This window comes from Paracoccidioides lutzii (assembly GCF_000150705.2).
Source record: "Paracoccidioides lutzii Pb01 unplaced genomic scaffold supercont2.26, whole genome shotgun sequence".
NCBI lineage: Eukaryota > Fungi > Ascomycota > Eurotiomycetes > Onygenales > Ajellomycetaceae > Paracoccidioides > Paracoccidioides lutzii.
The window spans coordinates 394,670-413,054 of NW_015440972.1; the positions used below are offsets into that span (position 1 = coordinate 394,670).

At 45.0% G+C, this 18,385-nt stretch overlaps 7 protein-coding genes across 7 annotated transcripts in view; 5 read left to right on the forward strand and 2 right to left on the reverse strand.

Moving 5' to 3' along the window:
* PAAG_12446 (hypothetical protein) overlaps positions 1-817 on the forward strand; it is a gene marked incomplete at both ends in the record, with an annotated part of 1,779 nt that extends 962 nt beyond the window's left edge. Inside the window, one exon of the mRNA XM_015847931.1 lies at positions 25-817. Within this exon, the coding sequence (XP_015702470.1) occupies positions 25-817 (793 nt within the window). The remainder of the gene's footprint in view (positions 1-24) is intronic.
* Positions 818-3,585: 2,768 nt separating this feature from the next.
* On the forward strand, positions 3,586-4,415 carry PAAG_07679 (hypothetical protein; the record flags this gene model as incomplete). The annotated part of the gene is made up of 3 exons (XM_002790334.1): positions 3,586-3,753; positions 3,866-4,014; positions 4,139-4,415. The coding sequence occupies 3 exons, from the start codon at positions 3,586-3,588 to the stop codon at positions 4,413-4,415; spliced, it is 594 nt and encodes a 197-aa protein (XP_002790380.1).
* Positions 4,416-5,404: 989 nt separating this feature from the next.
* Positions 5,405-6,262, forward strand: PAAG_07680 (hypothetical protein; the record flags this gene model as incomplete). The annotated part of the gene is made up of 2 exons (XM_002790335.1): positions 5,405-5,444; positions 5,589-6,262. The coding sequence occupies 2 exons, from the start codon at positions 5,405-5,407 to the stop codon at positions 6,260-6,262; spliced, it is 714 nt and encodes a 237-aa protein (XP_002790381.1).
* Positions 6,263-7,083: 821 nt separating this feature from the next.
* On the forward strand, positions 7,084-7,766 carry PAAG_07681 (hypothetical protein; the record flags this gene model as incomplete). Its single annotated transcript, XM_002790336.2, has 3 exons — positions 7,084-7,178; positions 7,320-7,465; positions 7,537-7,766. The coding sequence occupies 3 exons, from the start codon at positions 7,084-7,086 to the stop codon at positions 7,764-7,766; spliced, it is 471 nt and encodes a 156-aa protein (XP_002790382.1).
* Positions 7,767-8,694: 928 nt separating this feature from the next.
* PAAG_07682 (ribonucleoside-diphosphate reductase large chain) lies at positions 8,695-11,695 on the forward strand (the record flags this gene model as incomplete). Its single annotated transcript, XM_015846294.1, has 5 exons — positions 8,695-8,713; positions 8,836-8,993; positions 9,072-10,012; positions 10,073-11,556; positions 11,652-11,695. The coding sequence occupies 5 exons, from the start codon at positions 8,695-8,697 to the stop codon at positions 11,693-11,695; spliced, it is 2,646 nt and encodes an 881-aa protein (XP_015700777.1).
* A 2,180-nt stretch (positions 11,696-13,875) lies between these two features.
* Positions 13,876-15,354, reverse strand: PAAG_07685 (hypothetical protein; the record flags this gene model as incomplete). Its single annotated transcript, XM_015846295.1, has 4 exons — positions 13,876-14,017; positions 14,398-14,439; positions 14,519-14,562; positions 14,674-15,354. 4 exons carry the CDS (start codon positions 15,352-15,354, stop codon positions 13,876-13,878), a joined length of 909 nt encoding a protein of 302 aa, XP_015700778.1.
* A 1,063-nt stretch (positions 15,355-16,417) lies between these two features.
* On the reverse strand, positions 16,418-16,621 carry PAAG_07686 (hypothetical protein; the record flags this gene model as incomplete). Its single annotated transcript, XM_015846296.1, has 1 exon — positions 16,418-16,621. The coding sequence occupies one exon, from the start codon at positions 16,619-16,621 to the stop codon at positions 16,418-16,420; it is 204 nt and encodes a 67-aa protein (XP_015700779.1).
* Positions 16,622-18,385: the final 1,764 nt, after the last annotated feature.

Below are 18,385 nucleotides of genomic sequence, written 5' to 3' on the forward strand. Positions count from 1 at the left end.
ACCTCGTGGCCGTAACATAGATAGACTTGAACGAAGTTCCTACTACGGCGACGGCGCCAACGATGACGAAGACGAAGACGACGACGATGATGAGCATAATATGTGGGAAACCTTATTCACAACAATAACACCAGACGATAATCTCCCCAGCTTCGAATCCTCATTTACCTCTGCCACGGCATCCGCCTCCACAGCACCCACCCGCAGCTCAGCCAACTCCTCACAAACAACACTCCCCTCGTCAATTGGTGTCGCTAACCCGACCCGCCTCTTTATCCCCCTCGAATCATTCGCCGATCAGGGCAACCACTGCGATTTCCTCTCCTCGTCCGAAGGCTCAGATACAGAGCCTGAGTCAGACATGGAGCGCGATCCCGCACGTGCTCGTGTGGCTTATCGTCATCGTTATCAACCCCGTCGCCCAAGTCCGCTCCCAACAACAACAACAACAACGTCAGCGATATCATCGTCATTGCTATCGATATCGACGCTGCCATCGCGGGAGGATAGTAGCCAACAGCAGCAACGAGAGTCTCGACAACATCAACAGCAACAATCCAACACTCCCACGGAAACGGACTCGTCAACACCAACTCCATCCTCATTTAATGTCTCCTTCGGCCAGAGTAATGTCCTGGAAGATCTTCATCAGGTCCAAGCTATCATTGACCGGCTGTCGCGGAGACAGGATATTCCGGATGAATGGTGGGCAGCTGTGGGTTTATCGAGGAATTTGGGTCGTGGTGTTACTGATGTCCCTGCTCGAAGTGGTAGTAGTGGTAATACCAATACCAATACCAATACCAATGCTTCTTGAAAGAGCAAGGAGGGGATGGTTGTGATGTTTCCTTTTTTTTTCTCTTCTTCCTCTTCTTTCTCATATGAAACAAAATATAGTTTGCAAGTTTATGATGGATGCACGCATTAAAGCTGGGTATCGAGTTTTATTAAGAGTTCTCTGCTGCCATTTCTTTTCATTCTTTTAAAATCTTACTCAGTTCTGAGAACATCAATTCCTCACATTCTCATATAAAAGAAATTTTCTGTTGTGTTTTCGTCCTTCTGTACCTCCATGTATTATCAGATGACTGGTTTTTAGTTTACTTCTTTTGAGTCAAATATGTTTTTGTTCTTGTTCTTGCTCCTATTCATCTTTATTTTATATTTTATCTTCTCTTTTATTTTTTATTGTAAGAATTCATGAAGAATACATGAAAAGTAGCTCTTTGTATTTTGCTTCTAATTTTTAAATCCTGTTTAGTTATTCTTTCTACACTTGCTTCTTAATTTATGCTGTGAAAGTCTCTTGTACAGAGCACGACTTTCTACTGTGTGCCATGTTGTTACCTTCAGTGTTCCCTTTTTCTCTTTTCCTTTTTTCTCTAATTAATAGAGTACAAAACAATTAATTATGTATGATGTCTCTTTTCTTCTTTGCTTCTCTTCTTCCTCCTTCTCATTCTTCTCCAACTTTTTCGAAATGAATTGTTATATCCATGTTTCGACCCTACCAATGTGGCTCCCTTTCTATATGATGTAGTGATGATAATGACATTTCCCAATTCCATTCATGATATGTAACCTATTCATCCATATTTACAATTCTCTAACGTATATTTTGAAGAGACGACTTTAAAGTTGAGATTCAGAGGGTTTGACGGAATTCGACAAAGCGTTGATGTAGGCGCTGGTCCGTGCATCGCCGTCCATCGATCGGTTTATCACTTCATGCCGAGTGGGAGGATCAAACCGGATAACTTTTAAGGCTATATTTTAGACTTTATTTAGGTTGTGGACCTGCATGTGTTGTAGGAGTAGTTGACTTTATCCTCGATGAGAAGTGAGATTACTTGGTAACCAAAGCACATGAGATTGTCAGGCTGTAGCCTGCAGGTATATTTGTATCGGATAGTGCACGTAACATGTTACCTGCCTGCTTTCTTATCTCGTTCATGCTTCTCTAGATAATCCCATTCGACTAATTGACGCGAATGCCTGTGGTATCCCTATCTTCGAACACACGTCTGCCCTCAATAGGATACTGGTCTCCAAAATCACCAGACTCAGCAACGATGCAATTTTGCTGGTGCAATTCACCAGTGCAATAGGATAGACACGTTACGGAGATTTGCTGATTTTTTCTTCAATCAAATGATCTGTAGAATTCTGACATATCTCCCAGGTTAAGCCATCACTTCTTTTGTTATATCGCCGCCGATTATAGGAAGAGGAATAAATGACATTTTGCTAAGAGAATAAATAGTTTGTGACAAAGTTGCGATATCAGACAGAAAGATCTGCAGGGATAAATTTTTATCCTAAAGAAGGAAATACATAGTTAAATATAAACTTTGTTCTGTCCCACATGACTAAATACAGAATCAAAGACCAAGGTAAGACGGGGAGTAAACAAACTCCATTTAGATGCAACGCTTTCAGGTAACTAACTGACAGTAGATAAGTAGGCATCCAGCACCCCCCTGTTCACAAATTTTGTGATATTCAGGCATGTTTGTTCACTTTGTCCTTATTATAGTCCTCTGATGTCATCAGGGCAGAACATGTTCACAACAAGCAAAGTGACTCCATGTCCACTGCAACATCTATGCTGGCGATCTTCCACAGACATCAGGAGTTGAACGGGACACTTTAATTTTGATGCGGAAGATGAGAGAACACACCACCGGGCTCAAATCTAACTACAAATATGGAAAAAAAAAAATAAAAAAAAAAATAAAAATAAAAATAAAAAAAAGGGAAAAAAAAGGAATGAAAAAATTTGGAAAGCCTCCCAAGTAGGTGGGCCTCACAGGCTTACCTTGTAAGATTTTCGAAACGTTGGGCAATATTTCCTACTTACAAGGACGACACGCTTCTTACTTCCTTAACTATACGGTTAAATTGCTCATTCAAATTCGTTCATCCGAATTCGATTAAGAGATTAGTAGTAGTTAAGATTTGAGTCAACCCTCTAAATAGGACCAGAGCCGACTGTAGATTCTAGGAAAAATCATGCCAATTATTCGTTTTTCTTGATTGCTAGCAAATTAGTTGTAATTCGGTTCCGCTAATTATAAGATCTTTGAACCCGACCCATTCGATAAACTTAACTACTGCCACGTTGAACTGTTGAAGGACTCTCAGAAAGAGTGCTTTGGGTCTTGCAACATTCCAAGATTGCTTGATAAGTCCTAGGCCGATGTCACCTCAGCCAAATATTATCCGAGCTTAGCCTCCTCTTGACATACTCGCACCCATGCACTAGGCAGTGAGCGCAAACGAGGCTCATGGCTAGCTACGACCCTGCGAGGACGGTGTGTCGAAAGACAAGCGAAGGGGCTTTTGATTGAGAACGTCGTCGAAGAATGACAATGAGGCTTTGGAGAAATTTATATGATTCGCGTTGGTTTTCTCCCCCCTGTAAATTGTGCTTTTCTAACCTTTTTTGTTGCTGTATAAATTTGCCTTGCATGACCTGATAGTAGGTGTTATTATCATATCAAATTCCTCCTTTAAACTTTTCTATCGAGGAACTGAACAGAACATACTACAGGAGTAGAATCAATACCTACTTTACGGACAATCATGATTAAAATCGCATTTATCACGCTGTCTCTGGCGGTATTGGGCATGGCAGCCTCATCTACAGCTGCTGAGCCTGTGACAGCTACAACAACTGGCCCTGTCACTGTCTTTACCATCATGATTCCCGGTGTCACTCCAACTCCCAGCCAGGCATCTATCATCGGCGTTGTACGTATACTCTATTACATCATTTGGTCACCTTTTCAGTTCGCGTCTTCCAGAACTCTCACCTACAGAGTCAATGGAAAATCAAATAACTAAACATCTTCCTTTCTCATAGGGCAAAGACGCCATTACATTTGGAATAGATGTTGCAGGCTGTGTCAAGGATCTAGTAGGCAATAGGTGCCAAGAAATTGAGGGTCTTGACTCCATAACAATTATACAAGGCCCGAAAACATACTCGCAAAACATCGTTGTTTCTGAAATGTGAGGAACCCCTCTATGGTTCTCGGTCATTTGCGTCCCCAATCTCCTAAATCCAAAATGGACAAATAAATTTACACAAGGCGCTTTCTTTTTCATACCTTCGTACTAACTTTTTTGATTCCAGAACTGTTGATGCCGCCTGCTCTCTTGACGGAACAGTCCTAGCCGATTGCACATTAAAAATGAACTCAGCCAAGACAAAAGCCTCTATCACAACGAAACTGACTGGAAAAGATTTGGAAAACGCTTTCGGCCCGGTCACGGTTACAGCTGGTCAAGAGAAGTTGCAAGGCACCCCAAGCGCGGGTAAGGGACCAAATGCTGGGCCGAGAGCCGCTGAAAATGCCAATTGGGCCATTGGTGGTGCGGCTGCGGCGGTTGCGATTGCTGCAGTTTTGTAGAAGAGATGAGAGAATGAGATGATTTAATATGTTGGAACTATCTTTGAATTTTGTTTTCTCCCCCCCACCCCCGGCCACCCCCTCTTTTTTTTTTAACCTGGCAACAGATTTTTTTTTATATTGCCAGATGATTGGCTCATTTGTGTGATACCCTTGTTGGTTTGATTGGGTCTTTTTTAAGTTGTCAACTTTGATCATTCACTGGAATCAATAGAAATGGTATTTCATTTCAAGAAATACTTGCCCTATCGATGTTCAGTAGCTGTGAATGCAAGACATGATCTTCGATGACGCCACGGTGAGAAGCTCCTTCGTTGCCTTCTGATAAGCTTGGCTTTTCTCAGATTGTGGCAAATAATAGCAGTAATTCTCACAGCTGGTCAGCGCAGTCCTAGGCATATTTGCCAGAAGATTTGCATTGTAAGACATCAATTCATGTGGATAGCTGGGTTGTGCTTCTGGTAAAATACACTCAACATGTCACCAGACAAATGCCAATCGAAATCAATATTCATAGGATTAAAACGCCCATCACATTAGTTGTCACCATCAGGCCCAATATATCAAAAAATAAAAGAATCGAGAGACGTCTGAAAAAAGCCTAGGGATATTTTAGGTTTTGCCGACACATGAAAGCAAAGTCCTTAGTTCGGGTCAGAGATTTCGGCCCGACAGTAGCTCCGCTTTCCGAACCTCCAAATTTCGGTTTGCCCCACATTCTCCAAGCCCGGGATTTCCTGCAACGGAGGCTCTCCTCTGAGTTTCAGGGGCCGGAGGTACATACGGGATGCCTGCCACTTATTTGTAATACCGTATATCATACCTCTTAAAAATCCCATCGTTTACTTCCTAGTTGTTTAACTAACTGAGTTCTGATTTTGTTTTCCTCTTAGTTATATTACAAGCATCAATACTATCACTGTTCAGGTGACACTTATCCAACTATACGAAATACACCCTTCTACAAAGAATAATAGCCAAATGAGAATATGGAAGAGCAGGTCAGAAGGCTCGTGGACAAGGCATGGGGTAAGGGCCGCTACTGCACAGTTAATCTGTTATATAAATGCCATGTCAATGCAGATGAGGGGTTCCGTTTTCCCATTCTGCAATACATCAGTCTCTCAGGAATTAATATATCTCCCTAACAAATGATATCTCCCTTGTCCACAGCCAAATTCAAATCCATCCCACCTTCCGCCCGTCTCATGATCGCCATCAGCGGAATCCCTGGCTCCGGCAAAACCTCTCTGGCAACCGTCATGGCTGAGCGGGTAAATCAACTTTACTCTACGATTACCCCAGGCACATCCACACCGGTTTCAACGGCAGTCTCAATGGACGGCTACCACCTCTCCCGCGCCCAGCTTGCCGCGATGCCAGAGCCCGCTTACGCAACCGCCAGACGGGGCGCAGCCTTCACATTTGACCCCGTGAAATTCCTACGATTAGTGCGTGCGTTGCGGGAACCGCTGACTCCTGACTCGCCGACACTCTATGCGCCAAGTTTCGACCATGCAGTTAAAGATCCCGTGGAAGACGATGTGGCCATCCCGCCAACGACGCGGGTGATATTTTTCGAAGGGAATTATCTGAGTCTTGATAAAGAGCCGTGGAATGAGGCGGCGGGTTTGATGGATGAGTTGTGGTTTGTTGAGGTGGAGTTCGAGACGGCGCGGAAGAGGTTAGTTGCGAGACATGTAAAGGCGGGGATTGCGAGGGATGAGGAGGAGGCGGATCGGAGGGCTAGGGAGAATGATTTGCTTAATGGCAGGGAGATTGTGGATTTTCGGATGGAGGTTCAGGAGATTATTGTTAGTCAGGAGGATGAGGGGTGGAAGGTCTAAATGGCTATAGGGAAAGAGGTGTAAGGTGGGCTAAGGGGGGTTAATGATTTGATATTTTTCTTTATTCAATCTCTTTTGTATTTGTTTCTGCTTTTTAGGAAGATGAAAATCTTGATCAGATTCATAGATGGATTGTCTCACAGAATAGAAATGAAAAATATACTGTTATTCACCAGCAATCGAGCTCTTTTTTAAGGCAGGCCATGATAGAAACTTTCAGTATATATGTACCTGGCTATGTTCAGTATGTAAGTCATTGCTTTGGTTATTCATCGTTTAAGCATTCTCATTTGTCTGCCTTATTCTGATATCCACTGCCTTCAATCACAGATATTGTCCGTAGGGTTTCGGAACAATACAAACAAGTCAAAATTAAGTAGAGCTCTGGGTCCCTGAACCAAAAAAGGGAAGGAAGCTAAACCATAACCAGTTAGTCTATCCGCCTCCAGTATTTCCACTCGATGCGACTATTCCTAATTTGGGGTTGCAGGGCTTTTGACAGGAACAAACCTTGCACCCAAGAATAATACTTGTTGCCATCCCTTCTTCAACTTCAGCACTGTTCAACAAACTTCCAAGGTTCCCTTTTTCCCGGACGCTCCTTTTTTCTCTCTGCGTTTTCATTGAACGCAGTCCACTCCTTTCCATATCAAATACCTCACTCACTCAATTACACTCCTTTATTATTTTCATTTCTCATTCTCTCTGCCGTGCAGCCTCGAGTTTGTGACAAAATCAAGACATTCCCTCGGATTCATCGAATTAATTTCGGTTTCGAAACACGTCACCGACCCCGGTTAACAGTGCCATACACCGCCAAAATGCTTGCTGCGAAATCTATTTTCGTCGTTGCGCTATTGGCGCTGTTCAATATCGTCTTTGCCATCCCTCCAGGATGTCTTATCAGCGCCGTCAAGTACGTTGTGTCCAAACTCTCCGCCCAAATTCCCCACGAGGAAAAGCAAAGGGAGCGACTAAAAGAAAATATATATATATATATAAACTGAAAGAAAATTTACATTTGGAAATAATTACACCGTTGTTAATTGATCCGTAGCACCCAAAAGGACCCAGCTGACCTTAAGTCGGTCTGCGCCAACAAGAACGTCCAAAAGGAGATCCTTCGTCTCTGTCCCGACAACAAGGTCAAGGAAGCCCTAAACTCCTTTTCCACCTCCTGCGCCGAGGCTGGCCATAAAGTTTGTAAGTGTTGGCTCTCCCGCGCGTTATTTAAACACAATAATACAAATTGACTGATGGGACTCTTATTGCAGCTCTCATCGACACCAGCTCCAAACCAACCGGATCTCAGTCTACCTCCGCTCCAACGGGAGCCACTGGCAGCGGAAGCGGCAGCGGAGGCCCCGACGGCAAGGGCAGCAGCACCACCTCGGGTGGCTCTGGTGCCTCCCCAACCGGTTCTGGCGCTGGATATGTACACAAGGTTGACTCTATGGCTGTCACAGCTATCGTCGCGTTTGTGGGATTTGTCTCTGCATTGTAAGATGGTGGTGGCACGGTTTGTCCCAGCAACCTCCGACACAAGTTCCAGCCTTTCGTTTTACACATCGATATGAGGGGATGGTCGTATGGTTTGTTATAGACGAGGTTAAGTCGTGCGATTGTTTTTTATTTTGTCCATTTTTCCCCCCAACAATCTACATCCGAGATTCCCCATCTTGTATCATCTATACATCTATGTTAGTTGATTTATGTCGTTAGCTCGGGTGTTGCATATAGGTATTCTGCCATTGTAGCCATTCGAGTAAAACTCGCAGGATATTTTATATTTCTTCTTATTTTTGCCGTTCTATCTGTTCTCTAGTTCCCTGGAATATTCATGAACTCTTAATCGTACTGGTGGTCATTCATGGAATTTTTTAAGCTCTTTGCTCTCAAATCGTTCGCTTTAACATTCTCTAAAAAATGTCAATAAACCTCTTCCTCAGCTACAAACCCCCAGTCACTCCCACAATAGATAAAATAGCCAGAGTGTGTATGTGCTGGGCCTATTAAAGGGATGCACTGTCGTCCATTTCATAATTGGTTATCAAATTCCTGTGACCTTTGTCACGTGATCTCCCGCCTCCCTACCGGTTAAGCCTTGGACACACGCCTGCAGATCACGTCTCCCTTTCCAAGCCTCGAAAACGCGTCTTTGGCTTAAAGCAAAGTCTTCCTCACCACCTCGTCTCTTTTCCCCACTTCCAATTCTCATTTCTTCTTCCTCTCTTCTTCATCACCATCCTCCATTAATTTTTCTCTTCTGTCCCTCATAAAAACTGCTGTCTTCATTAATTCGTGTTCTTCATTTGACATCTTAACCCATTTTGCCTCCTCTCTTCCCGTTTCTTTTTTGCGGTACTAGAGATTTTCCAACTACGGAGGATCTTCATTGCCTTGAGACGATTCAATAGAGAATTTATTTCAAGATGTTTGTCTACAAGAGAGGTAAGCTCCTATAAACCTTCGTCCCCATGTCAGGCTGTATTTCCTCCTTGCAATTATCTTATTATGTCAACCTCCACTACGGACTGAGATACGCCATTTGCTGACACTGGGAAATTGCTTAGATGGACGCAAGGAGCGTGTGCAGTTCGATAAAATCACAGCTCGTGTGTCTAGACTCTGTTATGGCCTAGATCCAGAGCATGTCGATGCCGCGGCTATCACCCAGAAGGTCATTTCTGGCGTCTACCAAGGAGTAACAACAGTCGAGTTGGACAACCTGGTCAGAACATCTCCCCAATCCCCCTTCCGACGTAATGCTAGAGAATGCGGTCTAACTTCATCTCTCTGATATATATAGGCGGCTGAAACTGCAGCGTATATGACCGTTACCCATCCAGACTACGCAATTCTAGCTGCCCGGATTGCTGTATCCAACCTTCACAAGCAAACCAAGAAGCAATTCTCGTCCGTGATAGATGATCTGTACCACTACCACAATCCCAAGAACAGACGTCCTGCCCCCATGATATCACAGAGTACGTACGAAATCGTAATGAGACATGCAGATGAGTTCAACTCAGCTATTGTTTACGATCGCGACTTCAACTACCAATACTTCGGATTCAAGACTCTGGAGAGGTCTTACCTGCTTAGAATCAATGGCAAGGTTGCAGAGCGCCCACAGCACATGATTATGCGTGTTGCTATTGGGATCCATGGAGATGATGTGGAGAGAGTCATTGAGACATATAACCTCATGTCGCAAAAGTACTTCACTCATGCCTCTCCTACCCTTTTCAACGCTGGTACTCCCCAGCCTCAGATGGCCTCGTGCTTCCTCATTGATATGAAGGAAGACAGCATCGAGGGTATTTATGACACCCTGAAAACTTGTGCTTTAATTTCAAAGACCGCTGGTGGTATTGGTCTTAACATTCACCGCATCCGTGGTACCGGTTCCTACATTGCTGGAACGAATGGCTCTTCAAACGGAATTGTTCCTATGCTCCGCGTTTTCAATAACACTGCCAGATACGTCGATCAGGGAGGTAACAAGCGCCCAGGAGCGTTTGCCATCTATCTTGAGCCATGGCATACTGATATTTTCGAATTCTTGGATCTCCGGAAAAACCACGGCAAGGAAGAAGTTCGTGCTCGTGATCTATTCCTTGCACTTTGGACACCTGATCTATTTATGAAACGCGTTGAGAAGAATGGTGAATGGACTCTGTTCTGTCCAAATGAAGCACCAGGCTTGGCGGATGTCTATGGTGATGAGTTTGAGGCTCTTTATGAGAAGTATGTTTGATCTAAGCGAATCTAGCCGTGCAATTAGAACTAATATGATTCGTGGTATAGATATGAAAAGGAAGGCAGAGGCAAGAAAACCATCAAGGCCCAGAAACTTTGGTATGCTATTCTCGAGGCTCAAACTGAGACTGGTAACCCCTTTATGCTCTACAAGGATGCTTGCAACAAGAAGAGCAACCAAAAGAACCTGGGGACTATTAGAAGCTCCAATCTATGCACTGAGATCATCGAGTACTGCTCACCTGATGAAGTTGCTGTTTGCAACTTGGCTTCCATTGCCTTACCTACCTTCGTGGATGCTGTACGTGGAGAATATGATTTTGGCAAGCTCCACGAAGTAACTCAAGTCGTCGTTCGCAACCTTAACAGAATCATCGACCGAAACTACTATCCAGTCGAGGAAGCCAAACGAAGCAACTTCCGCCATCGCCCAATTGCCTGCGGTGTTCAGGGCCTTGCTGATGCTTTCCTCGCTTTGCGACTTCCATTTGATTCCCCTGAAGCCAAGCTGTTGAATATTCAAATTTTTGAAACAATTTACCATGCCTGTTTGACTGCGTCCTGTGAGCTAGCTAAGGTTGACGGCCCATATTCCTCATATGAAGGTTCTCCAGTCTCCCAGGGCATCCTTCAGTATGATATGTGGGGTGTCACTCCCACCGATCTCTGGGATTGGGATTCTCTGAAACAGGAGATCGCTAAGCATGGAGTCCGCAATAGTTTGCTTGTTGCTCCCATGCCTACTGCCAGCACTAGCCAGATTCTTGGATTCAACGAATGCTTCGAACCTTACACCTCTAATATCTACTCGCGCCGTGTCCTTGCAGGCGAGTTCCAAATTGTCAACCCGTGGCTTTTGAAGGATCTGGTGGACTTGGGTCTCTGGTCCGACAACATGAAGAATCGAATTATTGCAGATGGAGGCTCTATCCAAAACATTCCCAATATCCCACAGGATATCAAAGCACTTTACAAAACCGTCTGGGAAATCTCTCAGCGAACCATTGTTCAGATGGCTGCCGATCGAGGTGCCTTCATCGACCAATCTCAATCTCTCAATATCCACTTGAAAGAGCCCACCATGGGTAAGATTACCAGCATGCACTTCACCGGCTGGAAACTCGGCTTGAAGACTGGCATGTATTATCTCCGTACAATGGCCGCGTCTGCTCCAATCCAGTTCACCGTGGATCAAGAACAGCTCAAGGTTGCGGACACCAACGTTGCTCGTGTCAATGGTGCTATGAAAAAACGTGCCGCTGTTTCCGCGAGCTATACTAGTGCCTACTCCTCTGTTCCTCGACCCATGTACGATAAAATCCAAGCCAACGACCAGACATCCTCTTCCAATATATTGGATGCGTCTGAATTGAGCTCGAGTTCCGTTTCTCCCGCGTCCGTCGTAGCTATCCCGAGTACCGAGGAAACCACGCCAGAAACCACCCAGCTTAATGGGACCAGCGAGTCTAAGAGTGAAAAAGCAATCACAGAAGAAAGTGAGGCGGATATCTATTCTCAGAAGGTTATTGCTTGTAAGTATTCTACCCTTTCCTTTTACGCACTATAAACCGATAACGCCCCGGCCCTCTTCCAATACGGAATACTGATGAATTTTACTCAACTACAGGCAGCATTGAGAATCCAGAGTCTTGTCTGATGTGCAGTGGTTAAAAGATATGGTCATTGGATATTACACTGTCAAGGCGTGAAATGGACGAAAGTACATGTCCAACGTCCGCATCTCACCTCCAACGACTGCAGCCCATCTGTCGATAAATATAGCATAGATTAGCACATGATCATCATCTGGATGTTGATTGATCAACATTCTCTTTTCCTTTCCATTCTTCCTGTTTAACCCGTTTCTAGTGTTCTCTTGGTTTTTGCCCGTGTTTTCCACTTATGTCATCGTCGTTGTAACGAGAGTATCCACGGTTATGTATGATTTTTTGCTTGTTTGCTACTTGCTTTTTGACGTCTCTTTTTAACAGTACCAGGTTTTGTATTTCTTTTTTCCCTTGTCTCCACCGATTGCCCCATTTTCACCCATGAATATTTTACGCATCGTTTCTTTTCTCTTTTTCCTTTTCCTTTTTGGGTTGTGTTTGATTCCAATATATTACGCAAAATAATTCCCATCCACATTCAGTTACCTGAGGCAACAGCTATTACCATAAATTATGTATTTCAAGTTTTTCCAGTATGCAGGCTTGTTTCTTATTAAGTAACGAAAAGTGATGGAGGTCATAGGCCCATTTAGGGGTCATACACAATTTGACAGCGCTCCCTTCCAAGAATCGATCTCCCCCTTGATTAACATCCTGGTTTGAGTTACTTCAACAACATTCTCCCTCAATCATCCTGTTATGTTGATTTTCGTTTCCTAGGTCGAACATATAATAATAATAATAATAATACTTCGCGCACTGCAAACCGTTGCTTGGCATCTGCCGGGGATTTGACGCTATTCTGTTGAAGATCATAATAACCCCCGTTGCAATCCAAGAATCCGAGAAGTAAATCAAAAATACTTGTGAGATTGTGAATAGTGTCTGCCCCGGGGGGTTGGGAATTGCATCTATCCGAATCCGTGGCGGGAGCGCGCGTAGAGCAAACATTCAGAGCCCCTTCCTTATCCTTTTGAGATGCTATTACGGCAAAATTAAAACAAGGAGCCACATCTGAAGGATGCTTAAAGAGCCAACTAACCATTCATTCTATCAACCTCCGTTTTGGATTAGCTCAGGAACCGTATTTGTGCAAATAGTCAACTGTTAGCTGGAAAGGGCCTGATGACCGTTTGGAGTTAAAAAGATAGGTAACTGTTGACGACGAGGTTGAAGAATAACTTGGTCGTAGTTGACTATATATTCTATACCGTAAGTTTTGCATCGGATTTAAAAGTTCAAATTTCAAGATGTAAAACGAGCAAACAGAGTGAAACGGAGGTAGTTGGGATATATCATTCTCAAGGTCGCCACTTTGATGAAGTTCGGTAAGCTAACTTCAACTAACTTATTAACTCCCGTCAAAAAGGTTCAGCCCAACAGAGCTTATCTGCATGACTAAGTGATTGCTTAAACCCTAGGCACACTTCCCTTTTGGGCATTCCGAGGGACTCATGACGGTCAAATGTATCAGATGCCAGGCAGTTTGGTGTAGAAAATGTTGGTAATTCCCCAAGGATCGGGTTGGTTTCTTATTCCAGTATTTCGTGGTCGTTGGAGCAAAGGGTGGTGGTGGTGTTCATTGTTGCCGACCGTCAATTATGACACCGAGGAAATTGAATGGGTGGGAAGTGGTAAAAACCGATAGCTGCCAAATAATGACGCTTGCGTGCATATAAGGATGCATTGTGACATGCTGAGCACCAAAGAGAAGGGCTTTTGAGAGCACCGTATCCAATATGGGCATATTTTGGGATGAAAGGAAGCCCTATGGCCTTCTCAAGAATTCAATTCACTTCCATTGTACATACATACATATAGGGATCCCATCTAGCCTTTGCATTAAAACAATTCTCGGCAACTATCCCTGGAAGATGCAAATTGCCGGGAGGAAACCGCAACAGCAACCGCAACGGTTGTTCATCACATAGAAAACCCAAATCAAACAACGGATCCAGAGAGCTGAGATGTCGTCTCCGATTTGTGAAGAAGCCTCGTATTACCTTGAAAAGGAAGACCTGATAAAGACCAGGCGGAGGTATCAAAACAGCGTGACCAAGCAGCCTTCCCTTTCTGCTTTTTGCGTCTCTCCCTCCCACTCTTTCTCTTTCCTTTCAACTCCTTCACTCATCGCGTGTGCAACGAGCAAAGTAAGTCACTCCGGCAGTTTGGTTCTTTACCAGTTTAATCAGTCTTTGCCGTTGTTTCAACTATCCTGTTAGCTGTGGAGAGGTAGGAGATAATGCGGTAAATATGACGATCACAGTATATCAAGGTAACGAGTCCATGTCGTTTCTCCTCATTCGACTTCAACTTCTCCAACCTCCTAGGTGTTCAAGTCAGTCTAAACAATTTTTCAAATCTCTCCATGAGAAGACGAAAAGAGATTTCAACCGAAATTCATTCAGAAAATAGTCTCTAAATAGATCTCACACAAAATCGCTTGACAGTGAATAAGCAAGTGAGACAGAAGGAAGTGCAAGAATGCCATCGTGTCCATGAGTGAGGGCTTACGATGATACCATGCATGTTGTCTGTTTTCCTGGGCTTTTATACTTTTAACCCGCCTCACTTAAGAAGAGAATGGAAAGAGAGAAAAAAAAAAAAAAAAAAAAAAAAAAAAAAGGTAAAGGGCAAAACAAGAGGTGTTTGCCAGCCATCTAGATCGTTGATGGGACTTTTATTTTTAGATACGACTAATCGAACCACCATGTAACATTGTGAACACGGCCGTCGCCGTTCGGTGCGCTGTGGCAAACGTTAGTGGATGATGTACAACTCAACTCATATACGAGCTTGATAAGGGAAAATATTGGGTCCAACTTACACAGTCAAGAACAGTAGTTCGGTCGCATCAATGGAATGACCATTCTATATGTCAGGATGAAAGATTAGGATTTTAGTTTCAATTATTCATGAATTTATGTCTTTTATATTTGGGCCAGAGAATTTGGGACGGACGGATTGGGGAAGGGGACTTACGCAGCCCATGCACTTGTCACCCACGGTAGCTTTATGTGAATGTTCCCCATGGGTGACAGTCACAGTCAGGCCGCAAAATGGGTTGTCGTTGCTTTGTACACCCATGAGCCCGGCCGGAAGAGCGACAACACTTTCATTCCGAGTGTTGACTACCAATCCGCATGAACCGAGACCACCGCCCCAGTGAGTCATGTCACCTATGCAGGGGTGTTGTTCTGTGCAGGGTTTTCTGCCTGGGGAAGAGGTGGTTTCGGGTTTTTTAGCGACGGGTTCAGCAGAAGGATAGGAGGCGGCAAGGCCGAGAGGAGAAGGAGCAGAGGCGTAGGTCTGTGAGGATGGGTCTGGTGGAGAAGGCTGAGTAGTTGTTGTAGCTGGCAGTTGTAATGAAGTAGACGTAGGTGCAGAACTTGGGCGGGATAGTTCGCAGGAGATAGCTGAAGGCACGCTGGATGCCGAAGCAGGATTGAGAGTGGAAGTTGAGACGGCGTTCACGTAGCAGGCAGAAGGGAGGGTTGTCGACGGCTCCCCTAGCACAACAGTGTCGGTGGCGGTGACCACGACGGTTTCCACAACCGTGACGGTCTCCCAAACTTCGACAAGGCTCATAGGGTGTGCAATGGAGACGGAGGCCAGGAGGCCAGCTGCAACGGCCAAGTACTTGAGGATTTGTTGTGGTGCCATTTTTTAACAGATAAGCGCTATCAAAGCGGGTATTTTCAATTTCTTGCCTGTTGAGGATTTGGATCAGGGCGATGTTCGAGTTCGATTTTCGAAGGGTCAGAGGACTAGCTCCGAGTAGCCAACAACAAAAGCGGAAGAAGAATATGTGCGATTTGATATTCGAAAGGATATAGGGATAGATAGTATTTGTTCAATGAATGGAATCCAGCCAGGCGATTCAGCGCATAGACAGATCAAGGGAGGGTACGCGAAGATCCAGCTGCTCTGCAGTCTTTTAAGGAGTGAGAATTGACCGCAAGAACAAGGGGAATCTTCGAAATCGGATCAAGGACAGTTCCGAAAGGAGGCGGATGTGTTGAGGTTAGCACTGCGCGCGCAGAGGGGCGTGAAGGCTATTTAAGATAAAAATAAAAGGAGGGAGGTGGGAAACCAGTTCTCCGACACAAGGAATGGATGCCGGAAGATGTCGATGGAGAATGGAGACGGCAGTGGAGCAGGTGAAGGAGAACAAGCACAAACAGCTCCACAGGGTCAGCTTAGTCACCCGCTTAGGATGCTGTTGCTTCTGCTCTGCGTATCCCGGCATAGCGGATAACCTGGAAGTATTTTAATCTTATCTATCCATGGATATAACTAGTTAGTTACCAAATACTAATAACACACTGGTGACAGCGAATGACGGCAACGGGAACAAGTCAACGACAGTTCAGGGCTGGATTTTACGGAGGAGTTGGAAGCGGAGGAGTTGGAAGTAGTCCCAATCGCCACGGCATTATATCTTTGACACATTGTGTGGGACCAGCGAAATTCGTGGCCAAATCACGACGAGACAGAAACAAAAAAATAGAAAAAGAAAAAATAAAAAAGGAATACTTCACTCGTATCCTTTTTTTTTTTTTTTTTTTGGAAATACTCACCGTCCTGAAACACCAACACACAACACACAACACACAACACACACACACACACACATCGCACGACACTCTGGCCGCCACACAGGGAAGAAACCCCTGAGATGGAAAATGCTTCTCGATCGAACGTTGGTTCCTGCATCTTGTTTATTTTAGGGTTTCGCCCAAAGTCGAACGGGGCCCCGGCGCCATTGGCTGCTGGCCCTGACCGGTTCCTGAAAATTGGGCTCCAAACCTTGGAAAGGGGCTGTTCGTTCATTAGCTTTGGTGGAGTGGCCCAGCCAATCACCTACGTCATCTGCAGGCTCCAAGGTTGCGCCAAGGTGCGCCTCTCCTTGCGGCTCTCCCATGGCCATTGGAGGCTCAGCCCGGGGCGTGACGGAGAGCGAGACGGTCTGCTGGGGATGCTGACTAACCGGAGTTGCTGGCCAGGGTCGCACTGACCCCCTCCCCCTTTGCCAGCCAGGGGGGGGCGCCTTACCTAATAGCCCTGAGTCCCGGCATCTGGAACCCCCCCCCCCCCCCCCCCCCTTGGCCCGCTGCGGCAGGACCACGCTTGCCGGCCTGCCTGCCTCCCTGCCTGCCTGCCTCCCTTGCCTGCCAGCCTGCCTGCCCGCCCCCCCCTTCAACCCTTCAACCCTTCAACCCTGCAAAACAAAGTTTCTATGCATCGCAAACTGTTTCGTCCTGGCTGGAAACCCTTTTGCTGTGTTGGCTCAGCTCTGCCCCATGACGTGGAGATTTCTTTTTTTCACTTCTGGTCGTGGATGCTGCTTGGATGGAACCCCCCAGGGCACTTGCTATTGTGGTTGACATCCCAAAGACAGACAGACCCCGATTTCCTTCTTTTCGGGAACCCCAGTGTCAGAGATCGATCCCCTGTGAAAAGTTGAAAGGTATCATCAACAAGGCTGCCATCCAAGGAATCAATTCTTCGTTGTTCTAGAATGTATTTTCCAATCCTCTTCCTGTTTCCAACCAACCGGAAGCAGAAGTCTATGTCCGCTGTAGTCAATTTTGCCCCAGTCGGGTCTTCTGTGATCTGCAATCAGGGTCTCCGTTGGGAACAAGTATCATGCTCCTCCTCCGTTCCCAAGGTCGTTGTTGTATCTTCAAACCGATGTTGATTGAAAAGAAAAACCGAGTTCAGGCTATATAGTATATTCAGGATCGAATCAAAAGTGTGCGTTTATTTTTATTTTTTTTTTCTTTCTCGGCTGGTGATCTTCCCCACCCCTCCCTTCCCCAACCATAACTACCCACCATCCAACAGTTCGCTTGCCCATCACGGGGATGTTTTTCACCATGTGGAAAAGTGCATATCCAATATGTAGCCCAATCGCGATATTCAGGTTCCACAGGCTACCTAAGAACACGGTGTAAAATAAAAACAAATAAAATACATAAATAAATAATAATAATAAAAAAAAAAAAAAAAAAAAAAAAAAAGGGCAGCGGGAATCCGAATCGTCAACGGTAAAATAGCATATAATTCAGTAGTAGCAGGATGATACCATACCAGCTGTTGAACCAATCTAAGTTTTCGCCATTGACGCTTCAGTATTCTCCTGTTCTCCGATTTCAAGAATAAGCTCTTCGAGAAAAGGGCACAGATCATACAAAGAAACAATTCACGTTTGACCTGACTTGACAAACACAGCGGATATAGCTAAATGTCGAAGAGTCCACACATCTCAGTCACGTCACATCGATTCAGCCGGCGTGTCAGGGGATTTGATTGAAACTAGTTATGGATACCCTGGGGTGATTAGGTGATACGCTTATCATCTACGCACATCATGCATTGGCCTTGGGGCATGGTGCCAAGGGCATCATTACCATGGGATAACCCGCCCCCCCCCCACCATTCCGACACCTGAAATGAGAATTTGACTTGACATTCAATGCAAGATTGCATTGTCATAACGTTACCTTGCGCTTGGTCGATGATGGGTTTTAAAACGGGCTCCAAAGAAGAAACATACTTCAAGGCAATGAGCGTTTCCTTTTCATCCCCCTTCCCCACCCCCCCCCCCCCCCCCTTTTTTTATTCCAGGTTTCATTTTGTGGTGTTTTCCGACCCCGCCACTCCGTCTTTAATGATTTTTTATGTGTCTCCG